Source organism: Homalodisca vitripennis, chromosome 3 (genome assembly GCF_021130785.1).
Source record: "Homalodisca vitripennis isolate AUS2020 chromosome 3, UT_GWSS_2.1, whole genome shotgun sequence".
In the NCBI taxonomy this organism is placed as follows: domain Eukaryota; kingdom Metazoa; phylum Arthropoda; class Insecta; order Hemiptera; family Cicadellidae; genus Homalodisca; species Homalodisca vitripennis.
Window position 1 is genome coordinate 195,123,749 of NC_060209.1, and position 20,729 is coordinate 195,144,477.

The 20,729-nt window shown below is 37.0% G+C and overlaps 1 protein-coding gene and 1 long non-coding RNA gene across 2 annotated transcripts in view; one reads left to right on the plus strand and one right to left on the minus strand.

Moving 5' to 3' along the window:
* Nucleotides 1–1,184: 1,184 nt before the first annotated feature.
* LOC124357974 lies at nucleotides 1,185–1,975 on the plus strand. Its single transcript, XR_006922013.1, has 3 exons — nucleotides 1,185–1,345; nucleotides 1,458–1,633; nucleotides 1,666–1,975. It is a non-coding gene; the product is annotated as an uncharacterized LOC124357974 (long non-coding RNA).
* A 1,097-nt stretch (nucleotides 1,976–3,072) lies between these two features.
* LOC124357973 (G1/S-specific cyclin-D2-like) overlaps nucleotides 3,073–20,729 on the minus strand; it is a 67,007-nt gene continuing 49,350 nt past the window's right edge. The window contains exon 4 of the mRNA XM_046810145.1: nucleotides 3,073–4,163. Within this exon, the coding sequence (XP_046666101.1) occupies nucleotides 3,868–4,163 (296 nt within the window). The 3' untranslated portion in view covers nucleotides 3,073–3,867. The remainder of the gene's footprint in view (nucleotides 4,164–20,729) is intronic.

Here is a 20,729-nt window from a genome sequence, read left to right on the forward strand (position 1 = left end):
TCTCTGGTACAGGGAGTAGGGACTGAGGAAACTTCTAACACACCTTGTTTGTGTATCAAGCTATACTTAGATAAATTTTCTCAAGTGTATGTTGGTGAATTCTCTCAAATAGTTGTTTAGATGATCTGCAAGAAAGGAATGTTTCGCTTGTATCAGTTTCAAAATGTTAAAAAGCCGGTGTCCCGTTTCAAGAGACATCAGTACAGTCAGTATGTGAGGAGTGCTACAGGGATCTTACTTGAGTACAATGTTATTTCCTGAGGGAAAGCTCTGAGCAACTCACTTTTTAAATTGCAACATTCCACATTTTGTGATGTGTTTTTAAAAATGTGGAAAACAAGAATACTTGTAATTATTTGAATTCGTATACTTTATGCGTTTAAGACGTATTTGAAGTAAAATACTGTATTGGCACAATAAAATAACAATCATGAAACTAAGTAAAAAAAATTAAGGTAACATTATAAGTCCATCCTCTTTATTAGAGGTAAAGTTTATTTTATTGTAAACTACCTACTTTATCTAGATCACCTTTATATAGATATCTTAAAGGAAATTATCTTAGAGGGAATTATCTCAAATACTGGACCAAATTATCTACCTTTATGTCTTCTTTAGCAAGAATATTGATTTGTGGACAACACCAAAATCTCCAATATGTAAAAACTAGGATGAGAGGAACCAGAAATACTCAAGTTTTGTTTGGCTGTAAATCCTCCTCATAAGAGCATTGCTCAACTTTAAACTGTCATTACTTATTTATGAAAAGTTCAGGGTGAGCTCATTATCATATATCTTCACTTTATTTTATCACCAAACTTTCTTGTTCGTTTTAATAAATGTGAATATCAGGGTAGTAACAAGTCAAGAAAAAACAAATAATGGATTTTCCAAATATGCTTTTAATAAAGTAAAAAAGTAGTTAAAAAGTAATACATTTACATAAATACACTTATATACAGTGAACTGTTTCTATGGCTTCATTTAAATAAATGCAATGGTGCTTGGACCACTGACCACAAATCTCCATCGACTAGAACACCTACAGGAAAACTAAAAAGCTATCACAACTAAATAAACTGAATTTATAATGAGGTATAAATGTTTACAAAACACTAGAGACACGTGGCTGAGGTACATGATGTCACAGGTATCAAAACTTTTACAAGTTCCTGAAAGTAACAGGTGTCAACTTTCACAAGTACCGAAAGTAACAGGTATCAAATGTCACAGGTATCAACTTTTAAAATTTCAGTAAGTAACAGGTATCAACTTTCATAAGTACCGAAAGTAACAGGTATCAAATGTCACAGGTATCGACTTTTACAAGTATCGAAAGTAACAGGTATCAAATGTCACAGGTATCAACTTTTACAAGTTCCGAAAGCAACAGGTATCAACTTTCATAAATACCGAAAGTAACAGGTATCGACTTTTACAAGTTCCGAAAGTAACAGGTATCAACTTTTTCAAATACCGAAAGTAACAGGTATCAAATGTCACAGGTATCAACTTTTACAAGTTCCGAAAGTAACAGGTATCAAATGTAACAGGTATCAACTTTCATAAGTACCGAAAGTAACAGGTATCAAATGTCACAGGTATCGACTTTTACAAGTATCGAAAGTAACAGGTATCAACTTTTTCAAATACTGAAAGTAACAGGTATCAAATGTCACAGGTATCAACTTTTACAAGTGCCGAAAGTAACAGGTATCAAATGTCACATGTTTGTAATATCACTGTGCCTCATTAGCCACGGAATCACTCGCTCAGCCTAACTAAAGCAGTGAAATGTCTACAATCTACGTCTGCAAAGTTTAAAAGCTAAAGTCAAAGTCTTTACTGAGATCAACTAGTCTAAAATTGGTCTTGTTTTATAATCAAATGAAAATATTTTCTTCGCTTTTAAAAATTTGAGAATTCCTTGCACACTATATTAACTGATTCGAAGTTAACAATTAACAAGTTATTAAAATACATACAACATTCCAAGATCAAAAAATCTCATTTCAATTCAGCAAACTCCAAGTGTCAGGCAAAATTATTTAAAAAAGCAAAATACTTGATGAAACGGTAAATCGTCGAAAACAAATTCTGTTAAAAACAGTCACTCTTAAAACTTGTGTAAAAATTGCTTATTTTGTATATAAAAATATAAGAGAGTAAAAACCATAAAATATTATATCAATACTTCACTGAGATCAACAATAACAAAAATACATCTTATGAAATAAACTTAAAAATACAACTAACTAACCAAATTATTTGGTTTTTCATTTGGTTTAAATATAACAATCAACTGTCAATTAACATAAATAAAACTATATACATGCGAGCAGGGAGGGCTTTAATGTTAGGACTACTGATGTTAAGAGATAAGAAAAAGTTTTCATAAAAATGAAAAAAATGTTTAAATAAAAATGGACATAACGTCCAGAGGTATATTACTGTAAACATAAAACTACTGTAAATATAAAAAAAAACTATTTAAATTTTAATACTACAAAATGCTGTATTTTTAATGCAAAATTTATTTTAACAAATAACAACATGGCGGACTTGCATATGCTTTTATGCATTTAAGGCGACATTCAACAACATGAGATAGGCTCAGAACAAAACCATATAAGGCACGTAAAATGCTAACATTTTTTATTCGCAAAATGCTAACATTTTTTATTCTACGATTAAGTTACTTTTTTAACTAGGGAACAAAGTAATATGTTTCAACAATATCTCATTGATAAATAACACTCGTAAGAAATACAGGCACTTCAATTTCAAAAGGCACACAATCGAATATACTTTAAAGTTGTTTATAAAACTATCTTTAAAATATTAAAACCCATTCTAGCACACACAACGCAGAATTACTTATTATTTGAACACACCATTGAGCAATGAATTTTAAATGATAACAAGAATCGATAAAATATAACTTTGGTATTGGATTACTGCTTCAAATGAAAATTAAAGTTTTAAATTTTGTTATTTACTATGATTAATAAGCAAAAATGTTTGAGGTACAAAATCTGTTATGTAAATATTATTTATGCCATAGACAAGAACAATGATTTAAAATAACTTTTAATTTAAATATATATAAAATCAACAAAATTACAGTATGTAGTACTAATTAATATATTAGAGCTAGTTATGCTGCTGTTTATCATTTTAAGACAATAAATATATAATATATCATTAATTGGTTTCTAATCTATTGGCAACCAATGGTTTTATCGGTTGCCACTGAATTGAAATTACACAACCACAAACTGAAGAACAAGGTCAAAATGGCACAAATCTTTGTTTATTGACAAAAACACCCAATATCAGAAAATACAGGGAATAACACATTTTTTATTGCGTATTAAATTAGTTAAAAAAACAAAGCATACAGTTTATTTTTTCCATTGCTCATCTATTCACAACAAATGTTATTATTTCATGTATAAAATAAATTAAATTTAATGTTATTAAAATGTTTTATAAATACTGATACATCTGATTTGATGGCATGTCATAGCACATTTCAAAACAAATATAAAACCGTACAAAAAATGTTTTAGTTTGACAGTGAAGATGATTATTTTAGTTCACTGTTTATGCATAAAATGGCGTACTAGAAAAAAGGTTATTACTAATAAAAACACAATTTAGCATACATGAAGCAACTTAACCAGACAATAAAAATACTTAACATCAACACAAAGATAAGAACCATACAGTGATTTAAAATTAAAAATACAGCAGAGAATGACAATGTGTAGTGTGTAAACGGTAAAGTACAGAGGACATGGAAGTCTGCTAGTCTGGATGTGGTGTACAGTCCCCATCGTGTGGTAAGCCCTCCTGCTCTCTTCTTCAGAAGAATATCTCCTGGACATCGGTTGGGGTCTCAGGGTGTCGGGGGTCGTCCTCGGGGGCGGGTGCGTGCTTGGCGGGGGCGGTGGGGGCCGGCGGGGGGCGGGGGGTGGTGGGGACCTGGGCCTCGACGAGGGACTCGATGAAGACAACAGCAGTCTCCACGTCCTCGACCCGACACCGTGTGAGGCCGCAGACCGAGGCCGCCGAGGCCGCACCAACCTTGAGGCCGCGGGCAGCAGCTACCAGACACCCCGAGGCTATCAGGGCCGGGGACTTCCGGAACAGTGCAGGCTCTGGAACACCAGAAACTGGTCAGAGGACACTGGGACAGACCTTACCCATGCAATACTACAACTAATACTCAACTAGAATATAGAACAGGACCTACATTGTAAATGTTTCAAACTTTAAACCAGCATAGCTTTCTAAAGAGTGAACCCTTTGAGGTCGAATTTACGGCATTGTACTCTACCAATAAAGACCTTTAATTTGATGTACTACTCGACCTATGGTCTTATTTAAGATTTCCTTCCGACTCCTTGCGGGCCATCCCTCTAAAATGACAAAAATATGGTAGTTACTTCAAAAAGGGGATTTACAGGTTCAGTAATGATGTACCAAGTTTTATTGCTTCACGTGTAATCATTCGGGAATTATCAAGGCCGTGCAGGACTTTTTTTAAACCTGTATATATAAGCATTGGTGTCGTAAAGAGATCAGCATGGAAGTAATGTAGTTTAATTCTATCGCAAAATTACGATTCACCTGGCGGTACAACAATATGACTGACACCTTTCACAAAAGTCGCAATGCTTCAACCCGTAACCAATGCTACAACAGAATGCGGAGGCTGGCTGACCCTCCCCCCCCCCCCTCGCTAAGGAAGACGCGGTCCCGCTATGAAATATTAATTAATGAGAGCAATCAATATTTGACGAGCGAGTAGTGGAGTGGTGCGTGCCCCCCCCCCCCCCACCAACCCCTCATCTCCGCGGTGCCCAGGTGTGTACCCTACAGGGTGTTCCACTATAGTGCGATGTAGGGTAGCCTGCAGCTGTGTACAGTAGACAATCCAGCACATAACCTACATCTGCCACCCCCTCCCCCCACCAACACACCCTTCCACGCCGTGCCTGTACTAATATCGACTTTAGTTTTCAAATGACGAAATGAAAGGAATGTGTCAGTTCAATAACATTTCGTAATTTTCCCTTGAAATGTTGCCGATGGAAACTCATTTAAAAGTGATACAATAGGATCTGCGTTTGGAAAATTTTTTGCGTTAAATTTGAAGCTCCCTAAGATAACTTTCCTGAATACGGAAAAAAGTAGATAAGTTCTTTTATTACTCCAAGTAAATTACAAGATTTTAAGAAGGAAATTTAGGTTATTTTGTAAAACAGCGTATATACTTATAAAAAGTAATTTTGTTAGGAAACAATATTTAAAAACGTTTCATTTCTTAAATTATATTCCATACAAAAATAATTACATTGGGTCATAAATATATGAAAAAACGCCAACTCATGTAAATATTCTAAAATCTTATCATTTTTATCTTCAGCAGTTTTTATTTGGGCCTGATTACAAAATTAATTGCACCACTTGTCTTAAATTACAATCGATAAACATCTTAAAAACAACGATTACAATAGAGAATACAATAGAATACGTTATACATTACACTGAATTTAACAAATACAGTACACCAGATAGTGACTTAGCTATGTTCTTATTTAAAACCCAATCGAACAAGATCTGTGTTTTTATTGGTAGTATTTTAAGTATTGGTAGGATATAACGAATCACCTTTCTGATGCAGTTAAATTTCAAAATTTATTTTTCAGGTACCATTATTTCTTTTTGATACCATTAAATCCACGTAAATATAGGGTTACAAGTAATGGGCTAGTCTACCATCTATCTACACACTGTACAGCAGTCACCCAGGCTGGATTTTTAATTGCCTCATACGAAGTGAGGAATGGCCCATTAGTATCATTTTCTTGGGCGAGTCTATGAACTCTATAAATAAGACCATTAACGAAGAAGAATACGTCTGTCTGTGTTAATTGATCTAGTGTCGTGGTGACTAATCGGGGAATGCAGTCTTCAGCGCCTTCATTGTAACTCTAGGCAATATGACAACTGGTGTGCGTTGCGGACCTAGTCTGCAGTTTAATTGAAGGCGTTCAGTTAAACAAATAAATAACGTTATATTGTGCAGACTTGTTTTCCTATAAATATTGAGTGTTTAAACTGACAATATACTGAGCAGAAACAATACATTTATTAACTGAATGGAAAAAACACAAACTATGAAAATTAGCAGCATTTCGCAAATTAGTATGGTTTATCATTTTAAAAATTCTGTAAAACTTGTACAATGAATAATGTTCACATCACAAGGGAATTAATCGTATTCTCGTGCAGATGGAATAAGGGAACGAACACATTCCTCTCGCCTTACGAACCATTTATTTCTGAGCACGAAATGGTTCAGTGTTATTTTCTGAAGGGTTGAGATCATTTCAGGTTTGCAACAAAATTGCTGTGTACACCGATCCAAACGTCTTTGTTGTACCAGACCATGGAATGACACACCTACCACCACAAAAACGTTCAGTACAATAGCTACACACCGCACTCCACAATATTAGTATAACCCGATATTTCCTCTCCTTCAGTTCCTTTTCCGGCGAAGTCTCCGCCCTGTAGCGGTTATGAACCCTTCGCCGCCTCGAAGTCTGGAGTAAAAAATGCGGCCCTTGGACCGACTACCTGCCCAGCGCCTGTCAGGGCCCTTTAAACTTTAAAGGGCATTGTTGTGGGTGGGAGGGTCGAGTTCCGAGAAAGGAGCATTACGCAAAGACGCCTGAGCGGCCAGTTTTAAAGAAACCATTTTCTTTAGTTGTCACTGGATTTGACCGAATCTATGCGATCCTTCGTCTTTTGTGCGGGACTGGTGAAGGAGTAGTGGATCTGCAGGTGTCCTCAGTTCAGAATAAACCTGCCCCTATCCTTATACAGTGTAACTTTCCTTTTCTTCAAGGATCACCATTGTTATTAAGTTGTTTCAGTATGCACCTTGGACTCCATAATATGAGTGTTTCAATGTGGATCTTGGATCCCATAATATAAGTGGTCCAATAAGCACCTTATACCCCATAATATAAGTGTTTCAGTATGACCTTGGACTCCATAATATGAGTGTTTCAATATGCACCTTGGACCCTATAATATGAGTGTTTCAATATGACCTTGGACTCCATAATATGAGTGTTTCAATATGCACCTTGGACCCTATAATATGAGTGTTTCAATATGACCTTGGACTCCATAATATGAGTGTTTCAATATGCACCTTGGATCCCATAATATGAGTGGTCCAATAAGCACCTTAGACCCCATAATATGAGTGTTTCAGTATGACCTTGGACCCCATAATATGAGTGTTTCAATATGCATCTTGGATTCCATAATATGAGTGGTCCAATAAGCACCTTAGAACCCATAATATGAGTGTTTCAGTATGACCTTGGACCCCATAAAATGAGTGTTTCAATATGCATCTTGGGTCCCATAATATGAGTGGTCCAATAAGCACCTTAAACCCCAAAATATAAGTGTTTCAGTATGACCTTGGACTCCATAATATGAGTGTTTCAATATGCATCTTGGATCCCATAATATGAGTGGTCCAATAAGCACCTTAGAACCCATAATATGAGTGTTTCAATATGCCCCTTGGACCCCATAATATGAATGTAAAGGAGTCACTGATCAGTAAAAGGCCATGAAAGCAATTGCTCAAAATATCGCTCACTGATGACTAATATAAACTCCAGGGTAATTAATTGTATTAGTTGGGCCCAAAATCGTAAAATTGTAGTCAAAATATAGTGTCTTCGACTAGCTGCACCCCTTCTAGCATTAAGCCTTCATTGTTTATTCTGACCCACCAGACTCAGCTGATAATTTGAATAATGAATATATCACTATTAATAGTTGTGAGCTATTTTACAGTAAATGTATTACTTACAAAAACAACTACATTCAACATTGTGGAAAAAATGTTAAATTCTATTTTAAAATAAAAATATACTTTATAGATCCATTAAAGACTGCTTGTAACCATCCCATTTTCATTCACATGCCCCATTTCTGTCGAAATTTTTCAAAAAGAAGCGTAGATATAACTAAGAACGTGACGTGGGATTCTAAAATTTTACAAAAAGAATCAAAGTGCACGTATATTTCAGACCAGTTTCAAACCTTTTCGAACCCACTGTATTATCCAGTTTTGGACAGTTCCGATACAAAAAACGTGCGTTTTTACAAAAAGCGGGTCGCTATTGTGAGTTGGAGGCAGATGTGAGCGAGCCATTGATCCTGAGATGACCTCCACTCGCCGTAACGGAGACGTAGTACACACCTGCCGGTGCGTCTCGGGCATTTAAAAATGGCCGCCGCCAGGCCGCACCACGTGGTCTTATCGCTCCTTATCACCGCACACCGGACCGCCTGATAACCGGTTCTCACGGGCTAATCTGCTCCTGAGGGTCTTGGCCGCGCATTTCAATCACAGAAAACAGTTAGTTTCTAACTCTCGATACTTTCAGTGTAGTAAACATTCCACAATTCCAACCAATCGAATCCACTATCTCAATAGCAGATAACCGAATAACGGCACCACGTGGTCTTATCGCTCCTTATCACCGCACACCGGACCGCCTGATAACCGGTTCTCACGGGCTAATCTGCTCCTGAGGGTCTTGGCCGCGCATTTCAATCACAGAAAACAGTTAGTTTCTAACTCTCGATACTTTCAGTGTAGTAAACATTCCACAATTCCAACCAATCGAACCCACTATCTCAATAGCAGATAACCGAATAACGGCACCACGTGGTCTTATCGCTCCTTATCACCGCACACCGGACCGCCTGATAACCGGTTCTCACGGGCTAATCTGCTCCTGAGGGTCTTGGCCGCGCATTTCAATCACAGAACACAGTTAGTTTCTAACTCTCGATACTTTCAGTGTAGTAAACATTCCACAATTCCAACCTATCGAACCCACTATCTCAATAGCAGATAACCGAATAACGGCACCACGTGGTCTTATCGCTCCTTATCACCGCACACCGGACCGCCTGATAACCGGTTCTGACGGGCTAATCTGCTCCTGAGGGTCTTGGCCGCGCATTTCAATCACAGAACACAGTTAGTTTCTAACTCTCGATACTTTCAGTGTAGTAAACATTCCACAATTCCAACCAATCGAATCCACTATCTCAATAGCAGATAACCGAATAACGGCACCACGTGGTCTTATCGCTCCTTATCACCGCACACCGGACCGCCTGATAACCGGTTCTCACGGGCTAATCTGCTCCTGAGGGTCTTGGCCGCGCATTTCAATCACAGAACACAGTTAGTTTCTAACTCTCGATACTTTCAGTGTAGTAAACATTCCACAATTCCAACCAATCGAATCCACTATCTCAATAGCAAATAACCGAATAACGGTTAACAGCTATTCGGTTTTTTAATAAGAACGGCTTTAAAGCAAGTCAGCGTCTTTTCAAGCAGATTGGCAGGTTTGTTTGTGCCTTTCGATGTAGGCTATCAATCCACTCAACTTATATAGCCGCAGTTCACACATTGATGGAGGCATGGAATAAATAGACTATCACTAATGGGGCAATAACGATCTTTCAGCAGTTCTACATGTTGAATATTCCAAGTGAATAAGGGTAAAATACTGCTGAAGAAGAAAGTCGAGAATATCACAGTACAATATAGACAATTACTAGGTACATCTACTGTTGTTTTATTACGTAAGTACTTAAGCCATTCAAGATCATTGAAATTGTCCACAATTGATTTCATATTTAGTATAACCGATCTCAAGAGACAAATTTATAATTACTTTGGTGGGACAAAAGAAAGTACGGGACTTTGCAGTTCTATTTTAATGGTATGATTGACAAAATCTCACACCCACAAAATGTTGGTTTCTCTAATAATTTCCCATTCAGCATTCTTTCCACGTCATCCTGCAACCGATCTTCAATTAATATTCCCTTTGGAATTTTTCTTCATTAAATTATCTTCTTTGGCAACCTGCGTTCCTTTCCCCCCTTGTGCCCAAACCACCCCATACCTTCTAAAATCGTTCTTCCCCGAAACAGGGTTTTTACAAAACACCATAATAGATTATTTTCCACAAATCGCAATGCTCAAATGCTCGTGGGGTGTTACACAAGATATAACAGACCAGAGTGTTGACCCGGCACGTGTACTGAGTGGTAGTGGTAGTGGTAGTAGTGGTAGTGTGGGGCGATAATGGAGTATTCAAGGTTAGAACATGAGCGGTGCCTGTACGCTGTGCTGCAGATGTTGCCCCCATGCATTACCATAGAGCAGCTGACAACTACAGTACACCTGGTTGACGTCACTACACTAGCCACTGCCTCTGTATTTCGTCACCGCTCCACACTCTCGTTACTGTATTACATGCTTTATACGCTCTCGCTTTCATTTTGTTTTACGCAGTAAATTGTCATACTTAAATTGCTTTTCCTATCCGATTAGTCCGTTACCATAACGATTTGTCGTGGTTTTCTTTCTAAATTAGTGTTTATTTATTTTAAATAAACTGTACCTAGTTCATAAAACAAATATAACACAGTATTAATTTTTTTTTTAAAAATTACTACGTATTTTCTATCAATAAATATTAATTCCCAAAATTTGCCGGCATACAAATATTTTTAAATTTACCCATTTATTTTTAGATAGTTTTTTTTGTAGTTTCATTACAATTCAAATAAAACAAATTGTATAATTATTAGAATAATGAAACGTGAACTAAAACCTTTTTTTTATTATTTTATTTCAGACACGTGTTTTCGGTATAAGCAATCTTCAGTGTGAACATTAACCTCTAACTAAATAATAAACAAACAACTAAATATACACCTGTGGACCATTTAAACAGATGTTAAATTTATATGACACAGTTGTAATATTGTGATTAGTATTCTGTGTTTAATATTTTTTCAAAGATAGGATTTGTCTTATTTTTTAGATTGCTATTTATTATGTTGTGAAGGTTTTTGTTATAATTTAGATAAATAAGTAATTCTTCTTTCGTGTTTAATTTTTGTCTCTGTAACATAACAGAACAGCTATGTATACTTTTTATAACAACTATTTTTCTTCATCGTAAATTATAAGTTCCTCCTAAAATCGTCAAACAATCTTGTGAAATAAAAATAAAAATATACTATATGAAAAATGAATATAAACATTCTTTTTTTATGTCTCAGTGACATTTTTGAATAGAAAACACACACCAATGTGGGTATTTTACATAACATTACTCAGTACCAAATAAAAAGCTAAAACACGACAGGACCAGGCCAGCCCGTGATACGGCGGCGCGGCGGAGGCAGGTGTGTGCGTAGGGCCGCGAGCAGCTTGCCTTGATTTCATCCAACACCTGGCCAGATTTAAAGGGCTCCCCTCCCGGGACAATATTGTCTACTCACACTCCGTCAGCTCACATCCTGGATATCTGAGGACATCCTGGCTCCACAACACATTGCGCACCGTTCTGACCAACTATCGACCTATCGCATTCATCACGATTTCTATGAAAAAACAAAAAAAAACGTTCCATTTGTCCTAATACATACATGCCCTATATTTTTCGTTATTCTTCCCTAAGGCATACTTCTTCATTTCTCAATTAAAACTGTTAAAACACTTATAATTTAGTAGAAAATTAAAAAAAGTCAATACGGACAAAAACTACATTGGCACATTTAAACTAAAGATATTCTAGATTTACACCCGGATTGCAGTAGCGGCTAAATATGATTGATTGAATTTATTTCCAAAATGTACATACAGAGTAATTAAAATACATTAAAAATATCTTTTAAGGAAATTATCCCCACAGGCTGATTGATGCCAACCTGTGGGGATAATTTGCTAGAAAAATATTTTTTATAAAAAAGTGTTATAATAAAATATTATTTTATAAAAGAGAGGAACCACCAGAGAGGGATGAAGTAAATAAGGAAATGTCACGTAGTGTGCTGTTCAAACAAATTAAAATCTCCATTAGCAAACGTGTCTGCATAATTATTAATATGGAGGCTAATCACATCCGTGGGATAATAACTAGGAATAAAAAATATCAAAAGGCCAACCAATGCCAACAATCCTTTAATACGTAGGGTAAATAATCTCTTGGTACGAAGCGAAGAAGGTGCTACAACAAGGAGTTACTACTAAAACATAAAACTATATCACCTTCAAAACGCAAGATATTGTGAACAATATCAGAAAGAGTTGAGCTATCAGGAGGATTCGGGTATTCAACAATATCCATCTTCGGATTACGATAAAATGTACTGTTCCAACCAATATCGTATAAACGTAACGACGCAGCCCCAAGGATCTAGAACCAGAAGTACAGAACCTGCAACCGCGATAAACGAAAGGAGAAGTCCATGTTTGTCTTGAGGAGGAAAGTAAAAGTGGAACAGTCCGTGGTGTGATCATTTCCAATTTGAGGTTGAGCCGAGATCGAGAGGGCACGCGCACACCGGGTGGGTCTAACTGTTCAACAAACCCAACAGATGCCGCGCTCTGCGTGCCCAGTCTGTTTGACCTACTCTGGTACTACAAGGGTTTACTGAATTCTCCCCCACCCCAACCCCAAGGGATTTTTTGTACGAGGAAATGTTTAAGAGTTCTCCAATTCCAGTATTTTAGCTCACTTTCTTAATTTGGAAACGCAATAATAGTAATAATAGTAGAAATTGTCATCTTTAACAGAAAGAGCGTGTCTGGATCTTATAAAAGTATGCAGATTGTTACAGGATTCCAGATTGGCTTCTCTGCTTTCCTCGAGCATTCTTTGAATCTACTATCTCTTTTTCTGCTTTGTATACTTGATGGAAGTCACCAGGTTTTAATATAAAAAGACAGTCTTTATTCTTCCACATTTTATTTATTACAAAAGCGCTTTCGCCGGTTAAGGCATCATCTATTTACCGTAAAAGTTATCTAACAATAGAGAATTACAAAGAAAATGCTCTTTTAATCTTGCGTGGATTTCCAGTTCAGCAAATTGTTGGAGAGGTTAGTCATTTTGATTTTTCTGAAAACTTTTAAAGTGAATAAATGGAAATAGGTGTATATTATGTAACTCTACTATAAATCAAGCGCTTTTGATAAATAGTCGCTATGAAAACTACTCTGATTCTTTAGTTATGAATAATTGAATAATACTTATGAACGCTATCCGAAAAACACTGAGTTAAAAAGATACGTCAAAATTTAGCTTCTAATTTTAACAGCACATTCCTAGAGCCAAACTTAATCATTACACGAAACATTTTGCACAATACTGGAAATTACAAGCTGTTTGAAGTACTATTAATATTTTGAAGGAAACAGGATTTTCCGGAAATTTGCCATTGTTCAGTGATACAAAAAATCAGTAACACTAAGTTTCGAGATCTGCAATCTGATCTCTTCCTCAGGTAAACAACTAACCCAACACATAATTACAAACTAGATTAAAACAAACTAATCATACCAGAGCGCTGTGTGTTAACTTCACTAACTCTAAAACATGGACTTAATAAAAAACAAAACACAACACTAATTATTAAAACTGAACTACAGAATTAGATAACAATAGGTCTGCATTCGCCGACTAACCACATACAACTGGCCAGATTGAAGAAAGAGATAAGATTGCATATCTCGAAACGTAGTGTTACTGATTTCTTGTATCACTGAACAATGGCAAATTTCCGGAACAATCCTGTTTCCTTCACAATCCTCCCATCGACAAAAACAGAACTTCAAACAAAGAATTTTTATTACTGGATGTGCAAAGGCACATTTTGAAAGCAAAAGAGTAGCAAGAAAGCAGCAGGAAGTTGCAGGCTCCTGGGACCTCTGGGAGACGGAATAATTCCGCCCTTAGGACTTCCTCCAGTACAGGTGACAATAAACCTTTCACTTTATTACTCTAAGGACCGGTCCCTTCGTTTGACACGCCTGATTAAATTATTCGCTGGGCCTGCTGTAATAGGCGTCTTCGCAGACGGGTTTACTGCCCATCCGCAGACTGTGAATAGTGATGTTATGGTCAATTGTGGCAAGGTGTTGAAGCTTGTTCTAATTGAATTGCTCTTGTTATCTGATCTTAACGTGTGACTGTTTTAAAGGCGTCTCCTTGACGTTTTACAACCCTGATGAGAATGGTAATGGCCATTCATACTAATTTGTTTTTTGTTTTTGTTCTTTTTGCTACCACTGTCACAATCTAATTGCCCAAAGCAACATCACAATTATATAAGATAAATTAATTTTCTTCTTTTTCGATGTTACCTTTACCAATAGCCTGTAACCTTATTGCATCATAGTAATTTGCTATAATTGATTCTTTCACTTCCATATTTTATATTAATTTGTCAGTAGATTTATGGTACAAAACACACCACCCATGAACCCCTTATGTGTTATTACAAAATTTTGATCACCATCAGTGACATTTTCTTCTTTTTTATTTCTAGATATTCGCTAGTACTTCACAAACTAAAAATTGTTGAACACTGAGTCTTCATTTATGTACTTTTTCTAACACCATTTGACTCCGAGAGCAAGTCAGCTGCTGGCTCGAACAGTTCCTTCAAAGGCGATCAGATAAATGCATAGGTACTGTCTGAATGTATGAGTGTAGCCTACTTCCCTGGAGGTTTTGCTGCTATGATGACGATCTCGAAGTGGAGATCGCCGCCAATTCTTTCACAGAAATATTAGTACAGAAATGTCTGTACGAATGAAATCTACGATTCTATTCCCAGATTGGACAGTTTTCAAGGACGCTACTTGATGTATTGTATAGTATTTACTCTGCCATCCACAATTCTTTGTGGTACACATTTACAAGTCTACTAGTTTGAGGTTAGATCTCACGTATTGTAAAACGCTGAAACAGGAGCTCACGGAAGGACAGGCGCGTGCAGGAGCTAAGGTGGCGCAAGACCGAGTGAGAGATGAGCAAGGCAAACATCGGTTACAGGTTGGTTACAGGTGCGGTATCAACAGATAAACAAACACGGGTCACGTCAGTTAAGTAGTCAGAAGTCTGACTTATCGTATCTCCAAGGTCGCCGCGCCTTCCCGCGCGCGCGGGCCTCGGGGCGGTGGTCCTCCAAGGATTGGGAATTGCTACAACTTTGCCTCATCGAAGCAATGAGATCACTTTATCTATTCAGCATGTGCAATTAAAGGGTTGAGTTGTAGCGTGGTTTCCACCACAACCTATTACAATTTCCCGTCCCATTTCACTTTTATCCACTCTTGCTGAAGCATTTAAAAAAGTCCAATTTCCAACAAGAAGAATATTCCAGTCTTTGTTTATCCGAATCGTGATAACTGACAGATGCTATTTTGGAAATAGATAACTAATATCAACACAGATATAATTATCAGGAGCCTATCTTTTCTACTGTTCGATTTAAGATAAGAATTGCCAATGGTAGGGGATTTCCCAGTCCAATAATGAGGCAAAATGTGTACGTATCTAAATATAGAAGCACAGTCAAAGGACTAAATATATCTCTTTGTTCTAAAATCAGTTTATCCCTCCATTATCCAGCACAGCCATGCACGTTTCACCCTAATACTTTCTCCCAATCATCAGATTTCTATATACCCCAGGCAGATGACGTGTTGTCCTTGGAAGTTCTGAAAATTACCATGGAAATCGGGCCAATCCTAGGTTTACTGACGGACTGTTTTAGTTTTCAATTCCAAATTTCCAAGATTTCCCGCCCAAGAGTGCTTGAAACAAAGTTCTGCACCACAGGAATTTCAGTGCAGAAGTCGGTGAAACAAAACATCCTATAACACATTTTATCCTCAAAATCCAAACTGACAAATACTAGATCACCACAGCGGGATAAATCTTACTGTAAGTTTGGTTGCAGTGTATTCTGCCACTTATGGAAATCTGGTATATATATATATTATAAGGACCCATCTCCATGGCCCTTTTGCATAATGCAACAGAACCCTATGCTAATTAGTTAGTGAACTTTACCGAATGTCTGCTTTGGCATGATTTTTTGTGTGCTGAGGGGGATAAATTTAAACAAGAAATGCCTATTGAACCGTTTCATAATATAATAAATATATACTTCAGTATCTATACATAGCCTACTTAGGACCTAGACGTGCGGCTATAGTTTTTTTTCCAAAGAACCGTAGAAGGCAATTCGGGTAAAACCTTAATGACGTGTCACTTTCTTGGGAAGTAAAAACTCTACATTGAAACTTTTAGTTTGTTTAAGACAGCAAATGCCGAGCTCAAATGATATGCTGGACACGGAGAAATAGTAGGTGCTGGAGATACTGGCCGCTCTATCCTGAAACTCTCCGACAAATCATATCCATGGATACACAATATGGACATTAGGTGAGAGACCATAACTTCAGCTACTCGGAGAAACCCATTGGTTCTGTTTCACTTCTTGCACTAAGATTGGTGCTGGCGAATAAGAAGACCTGGTTTTCGTTAAAAATGGTAAAGCCTTAATGGAAATTTAGGAGTTAATTTTTATTTATAATTGACTTCCTAATCGTGGCAGCAACGAACACACATTTTTGTAGAATAACCTTGGAGGCGTTGCTCCGAAAGGAAGCATTTCCAGACAAACAATTGCTGGAAAAGTCTTATTTTTAACTCTACTCCTGACCAGAGGCGCTCCTGAGGGGTTTCCCACAAGATTAGGAACACCCTGTGTAGTAAGTCTCCAGCGGTGGAGAGGGGTATGGAAGGGGTAAGACGCCCCCCACCCCTCTACTATCCACACGCACGCAAGATACGCTGAGTACTCCACGTCTACCGTCTACCATATGTCGTCCATTATGAGTAATTGTCTCAGGGGTCTCAAGTTATTCCGGCACCGAGCGGCAGGTGGCAACGGTCGGTAGCCTAGGCCACGGTTCGCGGTCATGGCTGCGGCAGATCTTATCGGTCAACGGTCAGCCGTCAGCCGACAAGGGTTGTAGCACTTCGGGAGGATTGTTATTGTTACACAAACCGGTAACACGTACAATAACCTTTGAAATCTAAAGTGGCCAACAATGGAGTTATTATATAACTCTATTATAGAAGAATTATAGAATTCTGACGTAACCTTCCAATATGCTAATATTCCATCATGTTTTAGTCTTATCGCTGATCATGAGTGAATTTCCTACAATTCATTGTTCTAACGTTCATCATTTGTCAACGCCTTCAAAAATTTTGCGTGTATTAATATTTCAATTTGTGACAACTATATGATAGGATAACAGGATTTCGGACATTTTCAACACTTCCAAACCTTCCATCGCCCCTCCCCCCCCCCCCCAAAAAAAAAACTATATGATATTACATTCTTCCAGCTTCTTCTTATTGGAATCAAATGCTTAATTTATGGACGAACACTCCAATAATTAAAAAATTTTAATTTATTTTTTGAGGCCTTTCGTGTTTAATAATGAATAATGTTTTATTTCAGTTAGCTATATGGGTCTGATGATGTGTTCATTGATGACAAAAAGGTCCACACACAAACATTTCTTAATTATTGGAATGTATGTTCATAAATTAGGTATATGCTATTAGCTATAATTTGTAGAGTGTAGACAAATTAAAATATTTGCGGACACATATTTATGTAATTCCATGAAAACTCTACTGGAATTTAAAGACTATAATCTAATTCAAAATAATACAAAAATTACTACTTCTAGTAAAATAAAATTACACACAATAATTACTTGTACAGTACAAGATTGTCATCACTTTTATAACTGGTAGTCAATTGAGTTTAATAAAGCAATAAACTGGGATGTATATAGCCCCTAGTGCACAACGCCCCAGGGATCGTAAAGGCATAAAAGCATCCCAGATAGGGTCATCTGTCTGGGGTCTCTCAAATGGTACACCGGGCCAAAACTATAAAACATCAGCTGTTTTGTTGCAGTGTGGACTACAAGGAAGAGGAGGGGTTGCCAAATTGAGACAGTGACTGCTTCATTACTACTTATCAAGAATTTTATCTTCCCTCGGACGATTTAGATCTTTTTGTATATTTCTTATATTATAAAATTGCGTCTAATACAGTTAGAGCTACAATGGGGGAAGTCTAAAACGAGAAACATTTTGTTCTGTACGTAATAAAACATTTCGGTAAAGGAAATCGATCAAAACTCGACGTTACGCTCCTAACAACAGGTAGCCCGATGGTTGCCCTTGAATAAACATGGCCCACAGTTGAGCGCTAGCGGGGGAGGGGGGCAACAGGTGGGGGTGGCATGTGTTCCCGCCCCCTCTAATTATTTCAGTTATCTTACGGCATCTTAAGGTCGGCTACCCGCGAGCGTGCGGCGCGTGCCAGTCGTGCTGCCTTGACCCTACCTCCCTCGCTTCGACTCACCAGGGCCAACTGTTCTTCCTCAGTCAGAGACCTCAGTTTCTGGGAGCAACATGGTTTTTTCTGGAGGAAACTGTTCTTCCTCAGTCCGAGAACTAAGTGTTCAGTATCAGTTTCTCGGAACAAAGTAGTTTTTTCTGGAGGAAACTGTTCTTCCTCAGTCCGAGAACTAAGTGTTCAGTATCAGTTTCTCGGAACAAAGTAGTTTTTTCTGGAGGAAACTGTTCTTCCTCAGTCCGAGAACTAAGTGTTCAGTATCAGTTTCTCGGAACAAAGTAGTTTTTTCTGGAGGAAACTGTTCTTCCTCAGTCCGAGAACTAAGTGTTCAGTATCAGTTTCTCGGAACAAAGTAGTTTTTTCTGGAGGAAACTGTTCTTCCTCAGTCCGAGAACTAAGTGTTCAGTATCAGTTTCTCGGAACAAAGTAGTTTTTTCTGGAGGAAACTGTTCTTCCTCAGTCCGAGAACTAAGTGTTCAGTATCAGTTTCTCGGAACAAAGTAGTTTTTTCTGGAGGAAACTGTTCTTCCTCAGTCCGAGAACTAAGTGTTCAGTATCAGTTTCTCGGAGTAACATGGTTTTTCCTGGAAGATAAAAGTATTTATCCATTTAACATTTACGCAGTTCAGAGTCCAAGACACCACAGGAAGCTCTGATAAACTTGTCCAATATACAGTGTAAAAATGTCCGTACGGGCTTGATAATCCCCGAAAGATTACATACAAAACAATAAAACCTGGTACATCATTACTAAACCTATATATCTACGTTTTGAAATAACTACCATCCTTTGTCATATCAGGGAGATGGCTCGCAAGGAGTCAGAAGGAAACCTTAAATGAGAGCATAGGACGAGTAGTACATCAAATTAAAGGTCTTTATTAGTAGAGTACAATGCCGCAAATCCGACCTCAAAAAGTCCACTCATTAAAAAAATTACACTGGTTTAAAGTTTGAAACATTTACAATGAAGGTTCTGTTCTGGATGGTTTAATATTCTTGTCTTAGCTTAAGTTGTGAAAGTTAAGCTTAATACATGAATACTGGACTTAAGAAATTGTTTTCTAGGTAGTACTCTTCACATCCAATGGAGGACGGTCTGTATACAAGGAGTTTGGCAAAAAATTAACGTAACCTTAGCTCAAAATGTACATAATTATACTGGGGTTGTTTAGCAGAGATAAATGATAAAGGGAAAAACCTGGTATCAGTTATTACAATAGAAAGTTTTTATTTTTAGGTTGGGCTTTGGACTTTACTTGATGCACATCTCATATTACACTTTAAAGAATAGCATGTATGTAAATAAAGAATGTTGATATTATACAATAGAGTACGTTTCACCCTCAAACTTTATGCGATGTTGGTGAATTAATTTAGATTTAAAATAATACTAATTATTGTAAGTTTGGCCTTCACACAAAACGGATTTCAATACCCCTACAGAAATAAAACGCCTTTACAACAATATAATACTTTAAACAGTTAATGTGGAATAAACTAACTCCAATCTTTTAATAAGTATTATCTTATTTTATAAAATTCTAACTGAGATAGGTAACGATTATAATAACAAGTGCTACTAAACTTAGTTACCAGTTGCAGGGCGGAGAAGGACATTGTTTATCTGCCAGTGCCGCTACTTATCTTATCTAAGGTGTAGTCTCGATTTATTTTTGCCTTAGATTAATTGTTCAGTGGTCAGTCTACCAAGAGTAACTGTGTAGTTATGTTGGCGAGCGTATTGTGTGTTCCAAACACTATTTCTTGTTAGACTCTATAATTATCGTAAGATTTTTCAAAATTTACAAATTCTTCTTTTGAAAAAGTGGTCACATTTTTATTGAAACTGCATGATGTTATACAACACTAACAAGAATTAGTAGCTGGAAATGTTAATTCTAGATTCACACCACAATTATGAAAACATGTGCTAATCACTCATTAAAAAATGGAGTTGAACAATCGGCCCTACAGGTAAATTGTAATAATTGTGTTATAGTTATGTAATTTATTACATATATTACGTTTCGTCATGTAAAATACAAGTTATTGCTGAGGTGCATTTTCGGTTAACTAACTTCGGCTGCACCCCCGTATACGGTACTGTAGATGACGATATTTCTAAAATTCCAGTTGTGCTTACCATAAGGAACGAGTGAAAATTCTAGCAATAAATAAATTAAATAAGGTAATACAGATTTACAGTAAGATGGGGATTCTGTCACGACATTCATCCCGACACCAGTTCTGCAATAGTCATTCTGAGGATTGTTAATGCTCGTTTTCGCAAAATAAGTTACAATTAAACAAAACAATGCCAGAAATTTCCAAAAATA